Source organism: Canis lupus, chromosome 4 (genome assembly GCF_011100685.1).
Source record: "Canis lupus familiaris isolate Mischka breed German Shepherd chromosome 4, alternate assembly UU_Cfam_GSD_1.0, whole genome shotgun sequence".
Lineage (NCBI taxonomy): Eukaryota > Metazoa > Chordata > Mammalia > Carnivora > Canidae > Canis > Canis lupus.
In genome coordinates this window covers 59,888,373-59,911,164 of record NC_049225.1, presented here as the reverse complement: position 1 = coordinate 59,911,164, position 22,792 = coordinate 59,888,373, and the positions used below count along the sequence as shown (strand labels likewise).

At 47.3% G+C, this 22,792-nt stretch overlaps 1 protein-coding gene across 1 annotated transcript in view; it reads right to left on the bottom strand.

Annotated features, from left to right (window-relative positions):
* The window catches only part of CSF1R (colony stimulating factor 1 receptor), a 29,957-nt gene extending 14,407 nt beyond the window's left edge, over window positions 1-15,550 (bottom strand). Inside the window, exons 1-9 of the mRNA XM_038535049.1 lie at window positions 15,326-15,550; window positions 10,821-11,078; window positions 10,097-10,381; window positions 8,732-8,868; window positions 7,905-8,064; window positions 4,199-4,385; window positions 1,423-1,538; window positions 1,112-1,232; window positions 817-1,004 (exon numbers count right to left, since the gene is read on the bottom strand). Coding sequence (XP_038390977.1) covers window positions 817-1,004; window positions 1,112-1,232; window positions 1,423-1,538; window positions 4,199-4,385; window positions 7,905-8,064; window positions 8,732-8,868; window positions 10,097-10,381; window positions 10,821-11,078; window positions 15,326-15,374 — 1,501 coding nt within the window. The 5' untranslated portion in view covers window positions 15,375-15,550. The remainder of the gene's footprint in view (window positions 1-816; window positions 1,005-1,111; window positions 1,233-1,422; window positions 1,539-4,198; window positions 4,386-7,904; window positions 8,065-8,731; window positions 8,869-10,096; window positions 10,382-10,820; window positions 11,079-15,325) is intronic.
* Between the last annotated feature and the right edge of the window lie 7,242 nt (window positions 15,551-22,792).

The window sequence follows — 22,792 nt, the reverse complement described above, 5'->3', positions numbered from 1 at the left end:
TGAGGCAGAGCAGCCGCAGGCAGCTGCGTGTGGAGTCTGGGCCTAGTCGCAGCTGCTCCGAGGCCCCCGCAGGGCCCCCGCTGAGCTGGGCACAGGCTCGCCCTGCGCTGTCCGCCCAGAGAGCCCCGCCAGGGCCAGGCACACAGTGGTGCTGAGTCCTGCTTGGCCGAAGTCTGAAGGTGCGGCGGGTGTCTGCGGCTGCAGGCCTCTCACTCACACTCAGCCGGAGCCCTTGTGTGACAGGGAAAGGCACCCCTTCCTCTAAGCAGACGCGGCCTGCGTCAGTGCCCGGCTAGCCATCAGCACCCCTGGACAGTGGCCCGGAGTGAAGGAGACTGTATCTGGAGGGAAGAGTGTCTGAGAGGGAAGGAGGAGGCTGAGGGGGCTGGCCCTGAGGTGTGGTTGGGCTGTGTCCACCTGTTGCCTGTCTCTGTCCCCGTGCTCGGAGCTGCACGGATGCCCCGTCCCCCTGTGCATCCCTGAGTGCCTGGCACACAGCTCATGCTAAATACATACTTGCGAAGCCACGCTTCAGGCTGCTTTCTCTCCGGACCTCATGGCTTCCTGCCCTCCGCTCTTCCTCCCCGCCCCCTGTGCTTCTAGTCCTATGGGTTCTGGACTCCTCCACCTGCCTCTTCAGGAGACCTTTGTTCAGGAGGTGGCTGGAGTCGGACCCAGACAGGTGGAACTCGGTAGGGCTGGGATCTGCTCCACTTTGGCCCTCCGGCTCCAGCTCCCTGGCTCCCTGGCTCCCTGGGGCTGGGGCAGTTTCTTGGGCCCAGCTCCCACGCTGGCCTGGGAGGGGTGAGGGCTCACCTATGGGGATGGGCCTGAAGGCCTGGGAGCTGTTCCCCACGCTGTTGAGGGCCCTGCACTCATAAGTCATGTTGTGTTCCATGGTCCCCATGGCCAGCAGGCTGTGGACGATCACCTTGTGGAAGGGCTCCTGGCTCAGGACCTCCGAGTAGGAGTCCTCTAGGACCAGCGCTTGGGCCTCATCACATCTGAGAAGAGCAGAGTGTGGCTTAGAGTTTCAGGATGCCCAGTCCCTCGGCCCCTCGGCCCCTCAGCCCCTCGGCCTGGGGTGAAGAAGGTGAGCAGAGCCTCTTACCTATCTGTGTGGCCTCTGCACTGCAGCCATGTCACATTGGGCTGGGGATACCCAGAGGCTTCACAGAGCAGTGCGTCAGAGCCGTTGACAGTGGTCCATGTGATCCTGACCTCTGGGGGGTCTGAGGAGAAAAAGAGGAGTGGAAGAGGGAAGGATCAGCCCCAGACGCCCCGAGTCCCCTGCACTGAGCTGCTTTCCCTCCATCGTCCATCTGCAAGCCCCAGGGACCTACAGGCAGCCCAGGGACCTTACTCCCCAGCCCCCTAACTGAACTCCCGCTCCCACCCCCACGCACCTGCCCCATCACTCACATCGTAGGGTGAGCTCAAAGGTCAGAGAATCCCCGCCTCTAGTGTTTCTGGCCAGGAAGGAATAGCGACCGGCCTCTGAAGGCTTCAAGCGAGGCAGGGAGAGGGTGGAGGTATACCTGCAAAGAGGGGCAAGCTGTCTGGAGTGAACCCCAGTCCTGGTACTTGGACAACCTTCCTAAAGGGCTTTTTTATTTTTGGTAAACTGTCCAGGACACAAAGGCCTTGGCTGAGCCAGGCACAGGCTGAGTGCCATTGAGACATGGGAAAATCAGCAAACCTAATCAGCAACCCAATTCCTTAATTGCTTCTCTCATTTGCAAAGTAGTTTTGTCCTGAGATTTCTTCTTTTTTTTTTTTTTTTTTTGTCCTGAGATTTCATAGAAATGATGTCTGTGAAGTGCCGACCCTGGAAAGCACATCAAAGCCCTCCCCCCAGCCCCCGAATGTATCTACTTACACCACCATCACTGGGTTAAGCAGTCCCTGCTCAAAACACCAGCACCCAGGTTAGCTGCAGCCCCGAAAGCACCAACCCTGCCAAGAGGGACTGTGAGAGGGATGAGAGGCAGGATGTAGCCCCAGGGCTGCAGAAACCAGGGTTCAAGTTCTTGTGCTGTTGTTTCTTAGCTGTGTGATCTTAGACAAGGTACTCAACGTCTGATCCTTTGCTTCCCTTTCTGTGAGGGTTACACTGATGGTTATTAATTCACAGGCTTGGCCTGGGGACGAAAGGGGCATATATTCGGGGTACTTGACTCAGAGCCCAACTCAATGTAGATTGCGGTTATATACCAATTTAATGGTGCCTTTTGTTACAGAAAAGACCCAGAAGCAAATGCAAATAACAAGTTATCCTCAGCTGATTCCAGATAATTTTTCCTTTTTTTTTTCTTTTCTTAAGCTCTATTTTAGCATTTGTCCATTATGGACATGCACTGTTTAGGTAACAGATATGTTTTTTAAAAATAAACTACAGCATATCATTATAAATTACACTGGGCTAATACCCATGGTATTCAAAGGGCAATCTCATTCAGCTAGACCTTAGGCATACAGAACCCCTCTACACACCTGCCTCTTAAGCTGGAAGAATTTAACTTTTTTGTGTGACTCAAAGTCACCATCATGAATGAACACATCCATCACATGAGCTCAGTTTGGTGGCTGTTTGGTGACCAGGTTTTTCTGCCCTGTGCTGGATGACCCCACACTACCGTGTTTGGGGGATCTCCAGAGTTTCTTTTTTGCAATGTCCCTGTTGTCTATGGATCCCTGAAACCTGTCCATGGACCACCCCCTCCCAGGGGTCTATAGACTCTAGATTCAGAACTTCTGCTTTAGACAAGGAGAAGCTAGAAATCCTGACCAGAATAGATGAGAAAGGAACTGGGAGGAGAAAAATGAGGAGGACAAGGAAACATTTTTGTCCTGCTGAACATTTTGTTCTGTTTTGATTCTGAAATTTGGCAAGCTGGAAGCCAGGCATTCATGAAGTCTGGGCTTCAGAAGCTAGAAAAAGAACTCCGGAGAGTTCTGGAGTTAGAAGTTGGCTAAGGGAGTATCTAGCAAACATCTAGCAAATCCCTAAATAATGGCAAATATGTCTCCTCTCCTAAGTCAATTAATGATGAAAATACTGGCTGGAGATGGTGTCAAGGACTCCCAGGCTGCATGGGGACCCTGAGGGAAAGAGCTCGACAGTAGAATAGAGAAGTCTGTCAAGAGCGTGGGATAGGAATGGGTTGCATGCACAGCGCATGCTTGCTGTTCTTGAGTGCCGTACTCTTGTTCAGACACAAGTGGGTAAAGAAGCTATTGTTTTAACACCTGCTACTGGTGTTCCTCCTATAGACGAGACTCTTATGTAGTAGACAACCTGGTTACACCACTTTGGATGGGAAAGTGACACCCTGAGGTCGTAAGGAGACAGAAAATAGACTTCTAACATGTTGTGTTTGGGAGATAAGCCAGATTCTAGAAGTGGAAAGAAGGGGGAAAAGGAGTCAGATGACACTTTATGAGAAGCATTTTGAGCCTGTAGAGAAGAATGAGCCCTTTAAAGAACTTTTGATGTATATGTGATTGTGTGATGCTAGTTCTGTCTACCCCCTAAACCCATGTATGCGGTAGATTGCCTGTGTAGTCATTATTAGGAGGGTGTCTAGGAGTAGAAATCATGAAGCATGGGGCAGCCCGGGGGGCTCAGCAGTTTAGCGCTGCCTTCAACCCAGGGCGTGATCCTGGAGACCCGGGATCAAGTCCCACATCGTCGGGGTCCCTGCATGGAGCCTACTTCTCCCTCTGCCTGTGTCTCTGTGTCTCTCTCTGTGTCTCTCATGAATAAATAAATAAAATCTTAAAAAAAAAAAAAAAAGAAAAAGAAAAGAAATCATGAAGCACTGTCTTCTATATTTGGATTGGCCACAAAAGAAGAGAATTAATGGGATTAAGAATTATTCAGTGAAAAAAAAAAAAAAGAATCTTCAGTGAGCCTGAGAATACACACCCCAAGAAATAGTAGAACTCTTGAGGAGGGCATTGGATTTTCCAAGGATGTGGGACAGAGGGGCAAGCCAATTTTATCAAAGTCTCAAACACAGATGACTGATATTGAGGTTCTATAGTCAGGAAAAGTGAGACCCGGAAAAGGGAAGGGATTTATTTGATCCAGGTCACTAGCAAGGCTGAGATATGACCCAGTCAGTGTCCTGCTTCCTGGCTGAAGTGTTCCCCTTCTGGCTGTGGGGCCATCCAGATTTGAGCTGACAGGTGGTACCTGTATGTGTCCTTCGTGATGACAAACTTGAGTTTGGCCTGCTGGTCGGAGAAAGGTCCCAGATAGGTCCAGTTATAACCTTCCAGGCTTGGGTAGGCCTCCACCTTGACTTGGAGATCGACCTTCTCACCCACAGTCACTTCCTGGAGGAGGCTCTGCTCAGAGGTCAAGTTCAAGTAGGCACTCTCTGGAAAGCAGAACACGTAAAGATCTGGCATTGCTGGGAAGATGTCTCAGTTTATTTGCTCATTTGGTGATCCACCCATTGACTCAGCCATTTAGCTGGACCCTTCCTGTGTGCACCAGGTGTGCAGCCCCCACCCCTAACCAAGACTCATGCTCTGGCATCTCCCTTCCCACCACAGCCCCACAGAAACCCAAACACTTCGCTGAGCCCCTGGGAGAACTCGGACAAATTCTTATCCTCTTTGCTACCTCTGCCTCCTTATTTATATAACCAAGAGATTGAATATTTTGTGTTGGTATAACCTTTGAAAGTTTTTCAGTGGCAAAAAAATCAAAGTGGCAAAATGCAAAGACACCCTCACTCATTTCCCCTTCTTCTGGTTATAGTTCAGGCAGTGAAGCTTCCACATCTAGCTCTAAGGAGGGCATGTGACTTAGGCCAGCCAGTCAAAGTAGTGTGTCCCCTTTGGACCAGTGAGTGGTTTAGAGTAGGCACATGAGCCCTTGGGTCCTTTGACACTTACTTCCATGATTTTTGTTGGAGCTCTGGGAAAGGAGAAGCCCTAACTCCAGGGGGTTGTCAAGCCTGATACTTGAAGGAGTCCACAAGAAAAATGTTGAGCTGAGAGGCAAGAAGCAACAGGTTCTTGTCCATATCAACTGAACACCAAGATCCAGTTCACCTGAAGCTCAGATCCATGGGCTTTTTAGCTATAAGGCCAATAAAATCCTCTTGTGATCAGGCTAGCTCAAGTTGATTTCTGTTACCTATGCCTGAAAAAGTCCTGACTTGTTTCTTCTAATTAAATCTTGCATGAATTAAAATCAAGTTGCTTTGGTTGAATCTCAGGCAGAGGAGCTATGGCAAGAATCCCCACTTACCCTCTCCATGCCTCTCACGGAAGCTCCTGAAATACTTTTTCAAATCCCCCAAGACTTTACAAAAAGCCTGGAACTAGATGATCTCTAAAGGTTCTTCTCCTTACTCGTCTATGAAATCTAAAACTCACTCTTTTACCTGCCTGCTCCTAAGTCCCTTTGGCTCCCCTTGGAGCCATACAGATTGGCAGTCAAGGCTCTCCTCAATCAGGTCTCTCTTTATGCCCGTCTAGCTGTCGCCCCTCTTCCTACACACACACACACACACACACACACACACACACACACACATATTGCTCCACCCATCTGGGCGTTCTCATAGGCCCTGAATACACCACAGTCATTCCTACCGTGGAGGTTTCTATCAAGCCAGTTTCTCCACCAGGAGCCCCCTCCACTTCCTCTTTTCTATTTCAATCCTTCTCATCCTTCCAGGCTCATCCCTATCAGGGGGTCCCCATCCACCACTTCAGGCCACAGGGGGCTCTTCCTCCTCAGGACTCCTGCTGCCCTTCTAGACTACACATCCATTAGGCACCACATCTATTCTACTTCATACATCTTCTCCCTTCAGATAGCCATCCTCTCTAACTAATCTGGGAGCTTTTAGGGCAAGGCTTCTGTCTTCTTCTCTCTCTCCCCTCAGCCATCTATCTGAGGAGGATGAGTCTCTCCATCCTCCATCCATCCTCCCACCACCTCCACCTCCACCACCCTAATCAAGCCTAATCAAGCCACCACCACCTCTAGCTTGGACAATCACAGTAGCCTCCTACCTCGTCTCCCTTCTTCTACTCTCCACAAAGCACCATGTTAAATCTTATTACATGCAAGTCGGATTGTGTCACACCGCTTTACTCAGATCCTCCAATGGCATCCCATCTCTCTCAAGGGGAAAAGAACCAAGTCCTTATATCAGCTTACAGGGCCCTGTGGAATTGGATACTATACGTCTTGGCTCACTTTGTACCATTCTTCCTCCCGAGCTCCACCCCAGCCACACTGGCTGACTTATTCCTTGCACGTGGCCAGCACAGTCCTGCCAAGGACATCGCTTGCCCTCTGCCTGGAGCTCTGTTCGGCAGTACATCTGCATGGCTTACCCCCTCACCAACTTCAAGTCATTGCTCAAATGTGAGCTGGCCAGTGAGACCTTCCTTGAGGACACACTCTACTTTAAATGGCAAACTCTAGAACTGATTCAGTTTTCAGAATTTGTGTTTCTCATCACTTGTCTTTTCCCAGCTCGAGCACAAACTTCATGTGGGCAGGGGCCTCCATGTATGTTTCCTTTGCAGCCGCACCCTCAGCATCGAGAGCAGTGTCTGCCCAGAAGTGTGCACGAACACGAACATTGAGTGACTGTGGTACCCGTACACTAGGAAACACACAGGCTCAGAACCCGTAACTGGGGAACAATGCTATGAGCTCCTCCCCTCTTTCACCCCACACAGCTCCCAGCAATGGGGCCTAGGGGAGTGCAGGTGCTATAAGGGTGGTGATGGTCATGCTTGGTCTCCCCAATACCCCTCTATCTCCCATAACATTGAACACATGAGGTGTGGCCAGACCAAAGTCATTCAGCCTGTCCTGACCTTGAGAAACTCCCACTTAGCCTGCCCAGACTCCCATCTCCCATCTAATGCACAGGACATCTGACTGGCCTTCTGAGATCACAGCTCCTATGCACACGAGGCAGCATTTAGTCTGTGCCAGAGTGATTAGATAGATAGATAGATAGATAGATAGATGATAATGATAAATAGATTCACTCAATTCCCACAACAGACCTATGAGACAGTGACTCCTAGTACTGTTAGTATCCCTGTTTTTTAGAGAAGCAATGTGCTGTCATTGGCGGAGCCAGGTTGGGATGCTGCCTTGGGAGTATGGGCTGCAGGCCACCACCACGTACCCCTCCACACAGTCTCATCCCATCACTCCCCTCTTAGACTCTCAATGACTTCCCAACAGGATATGATGCAAACCTCCCACCCGTTTTACTATCTGGATGGTGCCTCCGTCTCTGCTTCTCTTGGGCCACTTGTCACACCACTCACATCCTAGCCATGGGCAACTTCTCTCCACGTCTCAAATGCTCTCTGATCTCTTTCCCTTTAGGCCTTCCACATGCTGTGCTGTTACCCTTCTGCCTTGCTAACCTGCCTCGATTTTTCTGAGCCTAACGTAGGCCACTTTGTTCAAGTCAGGGTTGGGGGGTCCCCTTGGTGTCCTCAGGACACTCCATACTTCCTGCATGGATCACACTGGGTGAGCATCGTCTGCTCCCATGTCCACGTGATGTGGGTGTTCCAGGCATGAAGGGATGAATGATGGAGTGAACGGCAATCCAACAGGGAGTTACTGGACATCAGTCACAAAACAAAAAAGCACGATAGGAGCCCTAGGAAGGGAGTGAGGGATTCTGGGGAAGGACCTGGGAAGGACCTGGGAAGGATCCCAGTGGTGTGGCTCCCTAGCCAGGCCCAGGATAAGGGGAATCTAGTGCAGGTGTTCTCAACAGTGTCTCTTCATTCTGTGCCATCAACTCCCTCCTTCTCAATCCCTTCACACACTCTCTCTGCACCCCCACCCCCAGCTGGGATCTCTGTCAGCCTTCCCCCATCACCCTGATGCTTACCTACCACCCGGAAGATCATGGAGGTGGAGCTGATGCCTCGAACATTGGTGGCCACGCAGGTGTAGTTGCCAGCATCTTGGAAGCCTACGTGATCGAGCTCGAGGGTCAGGACTTTTTGGTACTGGTTACCTTGGAAGTCAGATTGTTGAGGGATTGTGAGCTGTAGCCAGAAAGAATGAAAATGGGATACCAATATTGTTTAGGGATTAGAAAACCCTGCGTTCAAATCATCAACCCTTAAAGATTACCATCTGCCTTTCCTTGGGCAAAAGACTGAACTCTGAGCCCTGGTGTCTTCATCTGCAAAATGGGACTAATACTAGCCCATACTCCTAGGGTTGTAGGGAAGAACAAGGAGCTATTGCTTGTAAATGTGGGTAGGGTTGTGCCTGGCACGCAGTAGGCACAGTGGGACAGCAAGGGGCTCTTCGAAGCAGCCCAGTGCCGTTCTCCTTTGGAGATGCTCTCTGCTTCCCTCTCTCCAATCTTTTTGAAATGGCCTTTATATTCCTGGGCTTTGAGGTGGCCTAGGAACCCCTCACTAAGTCAGAAGTGAACTGACCTCTGGCTCTTGTCTACAGACTGGGGCAAACAAAGGTCATGGGTCAAGGTGGTAGAGTATCACCTCCTTCCCCCCACAAGATTCAGTGGCGTGAGCCTGAGTCCTGGTTCTGAATCAGCCATTGATGGGCAGTGAGATCTTAGGGCCTGGGCCGTTCCCTCAGTCCAGAGAGCCAGCTCGTAGGAGGACTGGGGCTCCATCCTGCAGGGCCTGGTGTGCTGGGACGATGGGCACACCTAATCCCACTGTCACCCCAGGGACTGACCTTGGTGTCTTCGTGTTGCAGGAAGACGTCAAAGTTAACATCAACATTGCTGGCCGAGCACTCGATGTTGGCGGCCTCTCCCTGAATCCGTACCAGCTCTGCAGGCTTCAGCGTCAAGGTCGGGGGCCCTGGGATGACTGAGGCCAGGGAAAGCGACCCATAAACACCCAGGCCGGAGCTGTCACTCTGCTCCCTGCCACAGGGAGAAACTTGCTGAGGCCCCCACCCCACTCCTATCACAAAACCCAGGAGGCAGCCTTGGAGGCCTCAGACAGTAGGTCCTGTTTTTTAAACGGACTCTGAGAAGCCTACTCCCCTGCATCGCCAACCTCTCCCCAGTCTCACCCTGGTCTCTGCTCTGGGTGCCTGCAACAGCCTCCTGGAAGACCCCCACTTCTCTTCTGACCCCTGCACAACACAGATTGCTTGCAGCAGCCCAAGGAGCTCTTAAGAATGTGGACTGGATCACATGCAACTCCTGGGCTGGGATCTGGTGGCTTCCCATCACTCATGGGATGCTAGCCCAGGCCCGTTACTGACCATCCAAGTGCCTGCTACCTCTCGCTCACCGCTCTGCAGCCGCACCGGCCTCCTGGCCACACAGACTGCACACTTGCCCACCCTCCTGGAGTGCTTTTTCCTTCCACATTGTGAGTGGGTGGTTGCTCTCATCCTCTAGATCTTTCATTCTGAGAAGCCTTCTGTGACCAGTCAGCTGAATGAGCCTCCCCATCCCACACACACCTAGCTTTCTCCAGCTTGGTTTCTTGTTGATCACCGTCAGCATGTTATTTGCTCTCTCTAGTCTGTCTCCCCTACCCCTGGTGGACAGCAGTATCCCCGGTGGCTAGCGCGGTGCCTGAGACAGAGTAGACACTGAATTCAAGTTCAATGAATTGAGTGGGAAACCCAGGTCTGAGGATGTGGGACAGCTTCAGGCTCTCCTCCCGTTCCTGGAACAGTCAGAACCTGTTCCCACCTCATGCCTTTGTACCTGCTGTTTCCTCTGCTGAAGCAGAGCTTTGCACGGCCACCTGCTTCCCATCATTCACAGTTCAGCTCCAATAAAATGTCACTCTCTCAGAGCGCCTCCCCTCCCCACTCTCTCCTATCCCCTTGTGGAATGATATGCATAGTGTGTCTCATGAGCTGAGATTATCTTTGGGCTGCCTCTGGGCCCAACACTTTGCTTCTCTTGCCCCAAAGGTCCCCTTATAGATGACCATGATGCAATTAGAAGGAAGAAGTGAAAGAAGAGGGACACCCCATTACTCCCCATCAGGCCCAAGCCCTGCCACGGCTCGCAAGTCACCGGCTCTCTGTCCCTGCCCTCCACGTTGGCCTGTCCCTCCCAGCCCCACACACCTTTCTGCACTTTAAGCCAGATGCCCATCGACGTTACCATCCTGCCGCCTACTCGAGCGCTGCATTGGTAGCCCTGGGTCTCGGTGAACTGGGCCTTGTGGATGGTGAAGCCATACCAGGGCGAGAAGGAATAGTTGGTTTGGCGCAAGACAGGCCGGCCACGCACCCGCATCAGCGAGACGCCTGCCTCCAACGCTGGGTCGGTAAGCAGGCAGGGCAGCAGCGCATCCTGCCCCTCCAACACCGTCACTTCCTGGGTCAGCACCTTCCAAGGCCGAACAGGGTCTGGGGTAGAGCGGATATGGGGTTACAACTGTCTTCCTCTACCAGGCCAAGTGGTCTCTGAACACTGGTGACAGGGAGGCTCAGAGAAGCTGATCGTTTGCCAGAGGTCACACAACACCTGAGAAGCTCAGCCGATGCTTCAGAGTGGGGGCGCTGGAACCAGGTTCAGCCCTACTCCTTGGTGCTGTGTGACCTTGGGCAAATGACTCAACCCATCTGAGCCTCTGGGAAATGAGCATAGTCATGGAACCTACCTCCAGGGTTATTATGAGGACTACATGAAATTGGAAGCACTGCCACTGGTCTTTGTCAATGGCAGGCGCTCAATAAATGTAGAGCTGGCTTGTTATGGTTATTAATATTAGGGCTCAGCCCTCCTGCCCGTTCCTGGCGGGGCCTGTTGGGCCAGGCCTCTTGGGAGTGGGCTCAGAGTCCTCACCTTTGACATAGATGTGGATGGTGGCACTGCCCCCCAGGGGGCTTCCAGGCTCAGTGCAGCGATAGGTCCCGGTGTTCAGGAAGGTGGCATTATTCGTGCTCAGGATGCTGCTGGGGGAATCAGGGTCCAGGTTCCAGTGTGGGGAGATGGGGCCTTCCCATTCCACGCTGCCGTTGCCCACACATCGCAGGGTCACTGCTGTGCCTGGCTCCACGACCAGCTCTGGGCCTCTGGGTTCTATCACTGGGACTCCTTGAACTGGTGGGGCAAAGAGGGGATAGAGGTGAGCCCTGAGGAGGCACTCCCTGATCTGCTGACCCTAGCCTCTGAGATGGGTGGTGCCCTGGCAGGGGAAGTATGGGGCTGGGGTTCAGCTGTGACTTGGGGTCACCTTGAGCAGTCCTGTCCCCTTTGTCATTTGCTTGGGCCCTCCTCCCCGCCACCCTCCCTTCCCCGCACCTCAAATCTACTCAGGTGAGGGACTGATGTCCAGCAGGCCCCTCCTCTGAGAAACAGAGACCTGGGAGCTTTCTCAGCTCCCAGTCAGCTGCTGTCCCACGGAGTCTCCCCCAGCCTCAGCCTTCCCAGCTGTGATGCAACTTTCTCCCTAGGGGCGGACCCCTTTAGCCTCATGTATAAAATGTGCTGTATCCCTCGTGCGAGACCCAGGACCTGGCTCAGAGCAGGGGGCGCAAACAAGCAACAGAAAAAACAAATAAGTGGAATGTTCATAGCAAAGTCCTCCAACATAATTTGTATGGGGAAGAAGAGAAAGGCCATAGGATCTTGGCACAGCAGATTTAGAAGGGTTCCAGGAGACTTGTGTCATGCCCACCCCCACCATTGGACATCTGCTCTGCAGCACCATGGGACGGTTCAGAGGCTCTGTGTCTCACTTGCCCCACCTATAAAATGGGAGCAATAATTATATGCATTTCTTGGGATGCCAGGAGGTTTAAGTGCATGGAGAAAGCCTTTGGAACCTCACCTATCTCCAAATAAATAGTAAGAGTTGGTCATCACTCTAGCCAAGTACACCAGCACTGCTGTGTTTACTAGGAAGCCAATCTCTTTTAAGGAAAATTTTCTTGAAGGAGAAAAGAGAACTTGAAACCCGTATCAGGCCCTCCGGGAAGAAGGCCCGTTGCCTCTGCAGTGTCAGCATTTTTCCAGGCCTAAAATAGGGGTAAAGGAGGGAAGTGAGAGCTGATTCAAGGCCTTGGAGGGGCGGCCAGGCACCCTTGAGCCTGTGTGGGCGGAAGCACATTGCTGGCATCCAGCCTGGCCCCCAGTTTCCGCTCAGCCTGCAGCCCTTGTCCCAGGGATGTTCTCACTTCTGTTTCCTGGCCCTCCTGGCTACTGTCCCCTCTCCAGTGGAGAGACCCCCAGGAGATGGAGTGCCACCTGCTGCACATTGGAACATGCTGGGCTGTAGGGCCTGGCTCTGCCACTGACCACCTGGGTGTCTCTAATGAATCCAACCCCTCTACTCCGGTGACAGGGCCATGGACACTGCTGCCCCCCGAGTATCGGCTGAATTCAGGGTTCTCCGCTCTCCTGCACAAAAGTTCTCTGGGTGGGTATTTCCACCCCATCCCCACCGTGGACTCCAGAATTGGGAAGATCTCCTCTGTCGAAGTATTTCAGGATGGCTTCATTAAATGTTTTGACTTTATATCCATCTAGAGGTGAGTTGCCTCACTGCCTGAGCTTCTGAGCAGCATAAAAAAATGGAGTGAACTGGTGAATACTGCCACAGCCAACACGGGGGTTGTATCCCTCCTGGGCCACATGACCACCAGGCAGAGGAGCAAGCGCCATTTCTGGGAGCCTGTGCTCCCCCATTATAGCTGCAGCTATGCAGGGCCCCAGCTGGGGTTTTACTGCAGGGAAGAGCTTGGATGGTAGGGTCACACCCCCATGGGCTGAAACTTGGTTCTTCCTTGTGCTGGGTAGCTTGCTTAACCTCTCTGACTTTTAGGCTACTCTTCCATCCAATGGGAACAGTGTGTTTCCACCTCTGAGGTCTTGGGAGAATTCAATGAAACTATAGCAGTCCCAGGCTCGTTCAACTGCTCTTGTCCTGGGCTACAGTTTCAGTTATGACATTTCTAACCCCCCGTTCTGATCCTGACACTTTAACGCCTAAAGTTTTTAACTTGTTTTAAAAAAATTTTTTTAAAGTAGATTCCATGCCAGCCATGAAGTCCAACATGGGGCTTGAACTCACAACCCCGAGATCACAACCCCTTAATCTAGGGGGTTGTGAGTTCAAGCCCTGAGCAGAGATCAAGAGTTGGACACTTAACTGACTTTGCCCAGGTGTCCCTAAAATTTTTAACTTTTATTTATTTATTTATTTTTAATTGTATTTATTTGTTCATGAGAGACATAGAGAGAGAGAGAGGCAGAGACACAGGCAGAGGGAGAAGCAGGCTCCATGCAGGGAGCCTGACGCGGGACTCGATCCCGGGTCTCCAGGATCATGCCCTGGGCCAAAGGGAGGCGCTTAACCGCTGAGCTACCCAGGAGTCCCAATTTTTAACTTTTAAAGGTCACAGCCTGTGACTGTACCATCCGCTGTCTTGAATTCTGTAATTCTCGTTGTGTTCCTCTTCTGCACCCGCCTGGTCTCAGTGGCGCCTTCTCCTTCCCCTCCCCTGCCCTGTCCCTCTAGCCCCTGTCTCGGTCTCCTGGAAATGTGGTCAGAGAAATGTGTCCTGTTTTGTCCTGTCCTGTTGTCCCGGATATTCATGCAGGGCCAGGCTGACACCCTCAACTTCTGCCCTTCACTTCCCCCTGCTGGTTTGGCTGGCGGGAAAGGAAAGCCTGCTCAGGCTCATCCTCCTTGGGGTGGGGGCTGGGGCCTTGGTGGACACTGATCAAGGTCCTCTTCTGTCTTGTTTCCCATCTCGGCTTCCAGGATGTGCCTCGACCTCCACACCTCTCCCTCAACACCTCCCCCACACTGCACACCAAGGCCTAGGACATCGCGGTCTCCTCAGCGCAGGATCTTAGTGAGCCTCTCCTCATCACTAGGGTGTTCAGAGCCCGGCCCTTGACTCCCTCACAGCAACCCCTGCACCCCCACTCACTCACCTCTCACTCATAAGTCTCCTGGGCTGAAAGCTGAGACTCCTGGCCTGCTGCCTTCCATTTTTTCTTTTTCTGGGTCTAGATACTGAACAACCCTTCCACCCCCCAGTAGTGAGAATCTGGACAGGAAGATAGGACAAGGAAGTGAAATAAAACCCAAGGGGCTTTCTGGAGAGAGGGGAATCGTTTCCATCTTAATTGGGATGCCGTGTCCACAAGCATATGCATTTGTCAAACCCCATCAGGCTGTATACTTAAGAATCTGCATTCTCTTGTATGTAAACTACATCTCAGTAACAAAGAACAGACGCTCAGGCCCAGAGAGCCTGGGCCACCAAAAGACCCTCGGTGGGCTATCTCCTCATGGGGACCAGCTGCACCTACTCCTCAGGTCCTGCTATGGGGAGGCCAGAGCTGAGTCTGCCTTCCCAACCCCACACCATCACCATCCTGTCCCAAGGTCCCTCCAAACAAGCATGTGATAAAACAGAACTGTAGCTACAAGCCAAGCCGCCAGCCCCTCACCTCCAGTTGGGCACCCACCTGGGATGAGAGTTTCTGCATCAATGCTGCTGCTACCAGAAGGTAGGAGGTGGGACAGGGTCTGTCACAGAGCTACCTGTCCTGAGGCCAGGCAGCCTGTGTCTGGGAACGTGCTGGCCAGGGCCACCTGCACTGTCCTCTCCACAGGCCCTACTCGAGTCCTCCTCTAGTAGCCTCCCAAATTTGCCTCACCTGAGCCCTGGACCAGAGAGGCTAACCTCTTATTTCCGAACTTCCCAGCCCCTTATCCAAGCCTCCCCAGAGTAACCCCTGCCTCTTCGGCCCTTTCCAAGTCAGGTCCTGCCTACTTTGTGGCTCACAGGCTGGCAGAGCTGGAGGGCCATTCGGAGCTCTCTAGGGCCTCCCAATGAGCTGTAGGTCTGGATCAGCAGCATTGGCATTTCCTAGGAGCTTGTAAGAAATGCAGAATCTCGTACCTGGGACCTACTGACCTACTGAGTGAGAAAGTGTAACAACATCCCCAGGTAATCTGTGCAGAGCTGAGTTTGAAAAGCATTCTTTCGCCTAGCTCACCACTGCCCCCCAACAACCTGCCATTGAATAGATGGGCACACAGAAGCCCTGGGGCATCAGGGGCTTGTTCAGGACACACAGTGAGTCAACATCTGAGCTGGGACAGATTTGCAACCCTGGCTGGGCTGGTCCCACCCCACTCACACTTTCTTTTTCCCTCCATTGCCTCTCGAAAGCAGATACCCACAAACCTGCAGTCCAGGCTAAGGAGATGGAGGCATATAGTGGGGACACTCAGGGAGAGGCAGGAGTTTACGAGGTCCTTACACAGGGGCTTTCTCTGTCACTCATCTCCGCCCCCCAACCCAAAGAGTTCCCGATTTTGCTCTTACCATGCCAAGCTGTGGCCACCAGCAGAACCAGTGGAGCCCCTAGGCCCATGGCCTCAGTGGGGAGGCGGCAGGTTGATGCGGGGCTGAGGGATAGACAAGGCACTGGGGTCTCAGCTGCTAGCTCCGCAGGGACCAGGGCTGCTGGACACACACTCCTCTCTGCTGTACTGGCTGTTTCTCTTGTTTTCCTCTTCCTCCTCCTTGGGCTGATCCTCTTCTTCCCCTTTTAGCAAGGCAAGGCAACCACAGAGTTTGGAAATCTTGGGTCTTCAGAAGAAAACAAAGCCATGACCCCCAGGGGGAGGAGTTGGAGTCTGGGACAGGGCCAGCCTGTGCTTGGGGGAGCTAGCTAAGTTTAGGGCCCTTCTGAAGTTGCCTCCAAAGGATCCTAGGAGAAGAGACACACTGAAGGTCAAGTAGTCAGTCAGTAACACAAGTAGGGGGTCTTTAGAGTGACCAGACAGTTCTGGTTTAGTCAAAAGGAAAGTTAGTTTGGTCTGAGACAGCCTGATGTAGAAGAAGCTTCTATTTCCAGGACACTCCCCAGCTAAGCCCTTCACATTCACTGTTTCCTCCAGTTCCCATAGATCCTTTATATGTTGGGTACCATTGCCATTACCATTTTGCAAATGGAAAACCTGAGGCTCTGAGAGATCAGACACCTTGAACTTGCCCATAATTACACGGCTACTGAATGGCAAGGTGGGATTTAGATCTAGACAGCCTGATTGTAGAACTCTTGTTACATCACCTATTATTTGTTTGTTATTTTTACAAAGAGTCTAATTGTGCAGCTATATTTCTTCAGAAAAATAGCATTCCTCTGCCACTTCCTTTCCTGAAGTCAATTGCTTTTATCCCTTTCAATGGATTCCCTTAGTATTTTCCTTCTTATTTCTAAATAACATGGTTATGAAGTTACTTCTTGAAACTAAAAAAATTCCAACATAAAAAAAATTCCAATGATTAGTCTTTCCATGTACTTAAGTATATGCAATATATTTTATATATACCTTTTTTTCAGAAAGGTGTTTTGAGGAGCACTTGGGTGGTCAGTTGAGTGCCTGCCTTCAGTTTAGGTCATGATCCCAGAGTCCTGGAATCGAGTCGAGTCCCACATTGGGCTCCCTGCTCAGCAGGGATTCTACTTCTCCCTCTCCCTCTGCTTCTCCCCCTGCTTGTGCTCGCTCTCTTTCTGTCAGATAAATGAATAAAATCTTTAAAAAAAAAGAGTTTTTAACATCGAGTAACCATGAATACCAACCAAAACTGACTCAAGAAGAAATAGAAAATCTGAATAGATTTATAACTAGTACAGAGGTTAAATCAGTAAACAAAAATGTCCCAACAAAGAAAAACCCACAACCAGATGGCTTCACTGATCAATTCTACAAAATACTCAAATAATTCACACCAATTCTTCTCAAACTCATTCAAAAAATAGAAGAGAAAGGAACCCTTCTTAACTCATTCTATGAAAGCAGCATTATCTTGATACTAAAGCTAGACAAAGACATCACAAGAAAATAAAACTACAGACAAATGTCCTTGATGAACATAGATGCAAACATATTCAGCAAAATACTAGCAAAAAACACCTTAAAAGCTGTTTATATCTAAAAGTTTATATCTATAGTTAACTGATTTTCAACAAAGGTGCCCAGACCATTAATGTGGAAAGAAACAGCACATTACAGTGATTGTACACCATGACCAAGTGGGATTTATCCTAGAAATGAGAAGATGGTTCAACATATGAAAGCCAATCTAACATATTACATTGCTAGAGTGAAAAAAAACCCCACATGATCATCCCAAGTGATGCAGAGAAAACCTTTGCCAAAATTTATGATTTAAAAAAAGAAACCAACAAACTAGGAATATAAGGCAACATCTTTAACATGATTAAAACCGTAGATAAAAAACTCACAGTTAACCCAAGGTGAAAGATTGAAAGTTTCTCCCCTTAAATCAGGAACAAACAAGGACATCACTTTCACTGCTTCTGTTCAACACTGTACTGGTAGTTCTAGGCAGAGCAATCACAAAGAAAAATAAGTACCCAAATTCAAAAGGAAGAAGTAAAATGATCTCTCTTCACAGATGACATAATCCTATGTATAGAAAAATCCTAAAGAATGTATGGTAAAAAAAACAAAAACAAAAACAAAAACAAAAAACCTATTAGAGCTAATAAATTCAACCAGGTTGAAAGGTACAAGATCAACACACAAAATCCAATTTTATTTCTATACAATTACCATGAGCAATCCAAAAAAGGAGGTTTAAAAAATTATTTTATTTGCAATAACACCAAAATGAATAAAAATAATTGGGAATAACTTTAACCAAAAAAGTTGCAAGACATATACCCTGAAAACCACAAAACACTGCTGAAAGAAGTTAAGAAGACCAAGTAAATGGAAAGACATCTCATGTTCATAGACTGTAATATTTAATATCATAGAGATAGCAGTAACTCCCCAAGGTGATCTGCAGATTCAATGCAGTCCCTTATTAAAAGTCCACTGGCCATTTTCTCAGAAATGGAAAAGCTGATTCTCAAATCCACATGGAATTTGAAGAGACTCCACGTAGACAATACAATCTTTAAAAAGAACAAAGTTGGAAAAGTCACACTTCCTAGCTTTAGAACTTAGTATAAAGCTACAGATATAAAAACAGTGTGGTATTGGCATAAGGAAAGGCATATTAGATCAACAGAAGAAAATTGAAAGTCCCAAAAGAAAACTTTATATCTATAGTTAACTGATTTTCAACAAAGGTGCCCAGACCATTAATGTGGAAAGAAAACTCTGCAACAAATGATGTTAAAACAACTGGATGTCCACGTACAAAAGAAAGAAGTTAGACCCTTCACACCATATATAAAAATTATAAAGGATCAAAGACTTAAATACAAAAGCTAAAACTGAAAAACTCTTAGAAGAAAACATAAGGGTAAATATTCATGATCTGGGTGTGGAAATCTCTTAGATATGTTACCTGAAGTGCAAGCAACAAAAGAGTCAATAAGTTGAACTCCATCAAAATGAAACATTTTAGTGCATCAAAGGACAATATCAAGGGAATAAAAAGACAATATACAGAACAGGAGAAAATATTTGCAAATCACATATATGATAAGGATTAGTCTCCATAATATATGTATCTCTTCTAACTCATGAATCAAAAGGTCAACAATTCAATTAAAAGTGAGCAAAAAAGTTGAGTAGATATTTCTCCAGAAAAGATGCATAGGGGATCCCTGGGTGGCTCAGCGGTTTAGCGCCACCTTCAGCCCAGGGCGTGATCCTGGAGACCCGAGATCGAGTCCCACATTAGGCTTCCTGCATGGAGCCTGCTTCTCCCTCTGCCTGTGTCTCTGCCCCTCTCTCCTTCTGTGTCTCTCATGAATAAGTAAATAAAATCTTAAAAAAAAAAAAGATGTATAAATGACCAAAAAGCACGAAAAGATGCTCAACATTATTAGTCATCAGGGAAATGCAAATCAAAACCACAATGAGATACTGCCTCATACCAACTAGGTTGTCCATAACTTTAAAATCAGAAAATAACAAGTGCATGATGGGGAGAAAATTGAACCCTTGTGCATTGCTGGTGAGAACATAAAATGATGTAGCTGCTGTGGTAATCAGTTTGATAGTTCCTCAAAAAGTTAAACACAGGAGCGCCTGGGTGGCTCAGTCAGTTGAGTGGCCCACTCTTGATTTTGGCTCAGGTCATGATTTCAGGGTTCTGGGATCAAGCCTTGTGCTCACTGGGAGTCTGCTTAAGGATTATCTCTCTCTCTCTCCCTCTGGCGCTTCCCCAGCTCATGCATGCTCTCTTTCTCTCTCAAATAAGTAACTCTTAATAAAAAAGAAGAAGAAGAAGAAGAAGAAAAAGAAGAAGAAGAAGAAAGAAAGAAAAGTTAAACAGAATTACTATATGACCCAGCAATTCCACTCCTAGGTATATCCAAAAGAATTAAAAACAGAGACTCAAGCAAATACCTTAGCACAAATGTTTAATGCAGCACCATTTACAATAAGTGAAAGGTGGAAACAACTGATGAATGGATAGACAAAAACATTTCATCTCCATACAATGGAATGTTATTCAGTCATAAAGAGAATTAGGGACACCTGGTTGGTTCTGTCAGAAGAGCATGCAACTCTTGATACCAGGGTCGTGAGTTTGAGTCACATGTTGGGTGTAGAGATTACTAAAAAACAAAATAAATAATACAAAAAAAAAGAAAGAATAAAGTGCTGATAAATGTCACAACATGAATGTACTTCAAAAACATTATGCCAAGTGAAGGTAGTCAGGTGCAAAACTCACATATTGTATGACTACATTTGTATGAAACATCCAGAATACATACATAAGTCCACAGAGACAGAAAGCTGACTGGTGGTTGCCAGGAGGAGGTTGGGGGGGTGGGGGATGAGGAGTGACTGCTCCATGGGGACAATGTTCCCTTTTGGGGTGATAAGAATGAACTAGACATTCGGACGCCTGGGTGGCTCAGCGGTTGAGCATCTGCCTTTGACTCAGGGCGTGACCCCAGAGTCCGGGCATGAAGTCCCGCATGGGGTTCCCTGCAGGGAGCCTGCTTCTCCCTCTGCCTATGTCTCTGCCTCTCTTTCTGTGTCTCTCATGAATAAATAAATAAAACCTTTAATTAAAAAAAAAAAACAGCAAACTCCAGCTATTTGCTTTCTACAAGAACCCCACTTTATTTATTTATTTTTAAAGAGACACAGAAAGAGAGAGTGCTGGCATGCTGCATTGATATCAAACAAAGTAGACTTCTGAACAAGGAATACATCTAAGGATAATGAAGGACATTACAGAATGACAAAGGAGTCAATTATCCAAGATGACGTAACAATTCTAAATATTTATGCACCTCAATTAGAGCAGAGCTTCAAACTATAGCAGACAAGACCAATAGAACTAAACAAATAGACAAATCTCTGGCAACACTTCTCTCTCAATAATAAATAGTACAGGTAGAGAGAAAACAGTAAGGATATAGACCTGAACAAAACTATAAACCAACTCGACCTAATTGATATTTATAGAATAATCCACTTAATGGTAGCAGAATACACATTCTTTTTTAGGGCACATGGGAAATCACCAAAATTACTATATTCTGGCTCACAAAAAATAAAAATAAAAAACACCGATAACTAAATTTTACAAATTATTTCAGCCCCACAACAGAATTGAACTTGAATTCATTAACAGAAAGATCTCTGGGAAATCACAAATATTTGAAAATTGAATAACACACTTATAAACAACTCATGAGCCAATGAGGAAATCACAAAGGAAATCAGAAAATATTTTAAACTGAAAGAAAAAAATAATCAATGATCTGAACTTCTATCTTAAGCAACTAGAAAAAGAACAAATTAAACCCAAAGCAACTATAAGGAAGAAGCTAAAGATACTACCAGAAATCAATGATATCCAGAACAAAAATGTTGGAGAAAAACCAGTAAAACTCTTGAAAAAAATAAATAAAATATCCAAGAAAAAACAAACAAACAAGAAAGACACAAATTACTGATATCAAGAATGAAAGTGTGGATAATACTACCAGCCCTATGGACACTAAAAGGCTGGTAAGAAAATACTACAAACAACCCTAGTCCCATAAATTCCTTAGATTAGAGAAAATGGACTACTCCTTTGAAAGGCACAATGTGCCAATCTCACGTGAATGGTCCTATATTTATATAAAACCTTCTAACAATAACAACAGACCCCTAGAAAACAAAACAAAACAAAATTCCAGGCCCAGATATTTTTGCTGGCAAACTCTACAAAACAAGGAAGAGATAATACCAACTTTACACAAATTTTTCCACAATGTAGCAGAGAGAACACTTTCCAACCATTGTGTTATGCCAGCACTGCCCTGATAGCACAACTCTACAAAGACACAAGGAAATAAAACTACAGGCCAATATCACTGATGAACACAGAGGCAAAAAATCCTCAGAAATATTAGCAAACCAAGTCCAACAATACATTTTTAAAAATCACTCACCACGATCAAGTGGAATTTATTCCAGGGATGCAGGATGGTTAAAGTGTTTGCAAATCAATCAAGGTCCTACATCTCATTAACGGGAGAAAATATAAAAGCCATATGATCATCTCAACAGAATGCAGAAAGGCATTTGACAAAATATAACATCCATTCATGATAAAAACTCTCAACAAAGTAGGTTTAGAAGGAACATACTTCAACGTAATAAAGGCCATATATGAAAAACCACAGCTAACATCATACTCAATAGGGAGAGCTTTTCTCCTAAGATCAGGAACAAGACAAGGATATCCACTCTCATTACTTTTATTCAACATAGTACTGGAAGTCCTAGCCACAGCAGTTAGATAAGAAAAAGAAATAAGATACATCCAGATTGGCAAGGAAGAAGTAAAACCTTCACTATTTGCAGATAGCATGATATAATATATAGAAAACCCTGAAGACTCTACCAAAAAATTACTAGGACTGATAAATGAATTAAGCAAAGTCACAGGATACAAAATTAATGTACAGAAATTTGTTGCATTTCTATACACTAACAATGAAGTAGCAGAAGCAAAACAATCCCACTTATAATTGCACCAAAAAATGATACAATACCTAGGAATAAAATCAAACAAGGAGGTGAAAGACCTGTACTCCAAAAACTATAAAACACTGATGAAATAAATTGAGGATGACACAAATGAAAAGGCATTTTATGCTCATTGATTGGAAGAACCAATATTATTAAAATTTCCATACTGCCCAAAGCAATCCACAGATTTAACACAATCTCTATCAGAATACCAACAACATTTTTTTGTAGAACTAGGATAAACAACACTAAAATGTGTATGGAATGTGTATGGACCCTGAATAGCCAAGGCAATCTTGAGAAAGAAGAACAAAGCTTGAGGTTTCTGGAGTACTCAGATTTCAGGAATACTAGAAAGCTGTAATTATCAAAACAGTATGGTACTGGCACAAAAACAGACACATAGAACAACGAACAGAATAGAGAGCCAAGAAATAAGCCCATACTTGTATGGTCAGTAAACCGATGACAAAGGAGACAAGAATATGCAACGGGGAAAAGACAGTCTCTTCAACAAATGGTGTTGGCAGAACTGGACAGCTACATGCAGAGGAATGAAACTGGACCCCTGTCTCACCCCATACCCAAAAATAAACTCCAAATGGATTAAAGACCTAAACGTAAGGCCTGAAACCATAAAAATCCTAGAAGAAAACACAGGCAGTAATTTCTTTGACATTGGCCGTAGAAACGCTTTTCTAGATATAGCTCCTCAGGCAAGGGAAACAAAAGCAAAACTAAACTATTTGGATCACACCAAAATAAAAAGCTTTTGTGCAACAAAGTAAACCATCAACAAAACGAAAAGGCAACC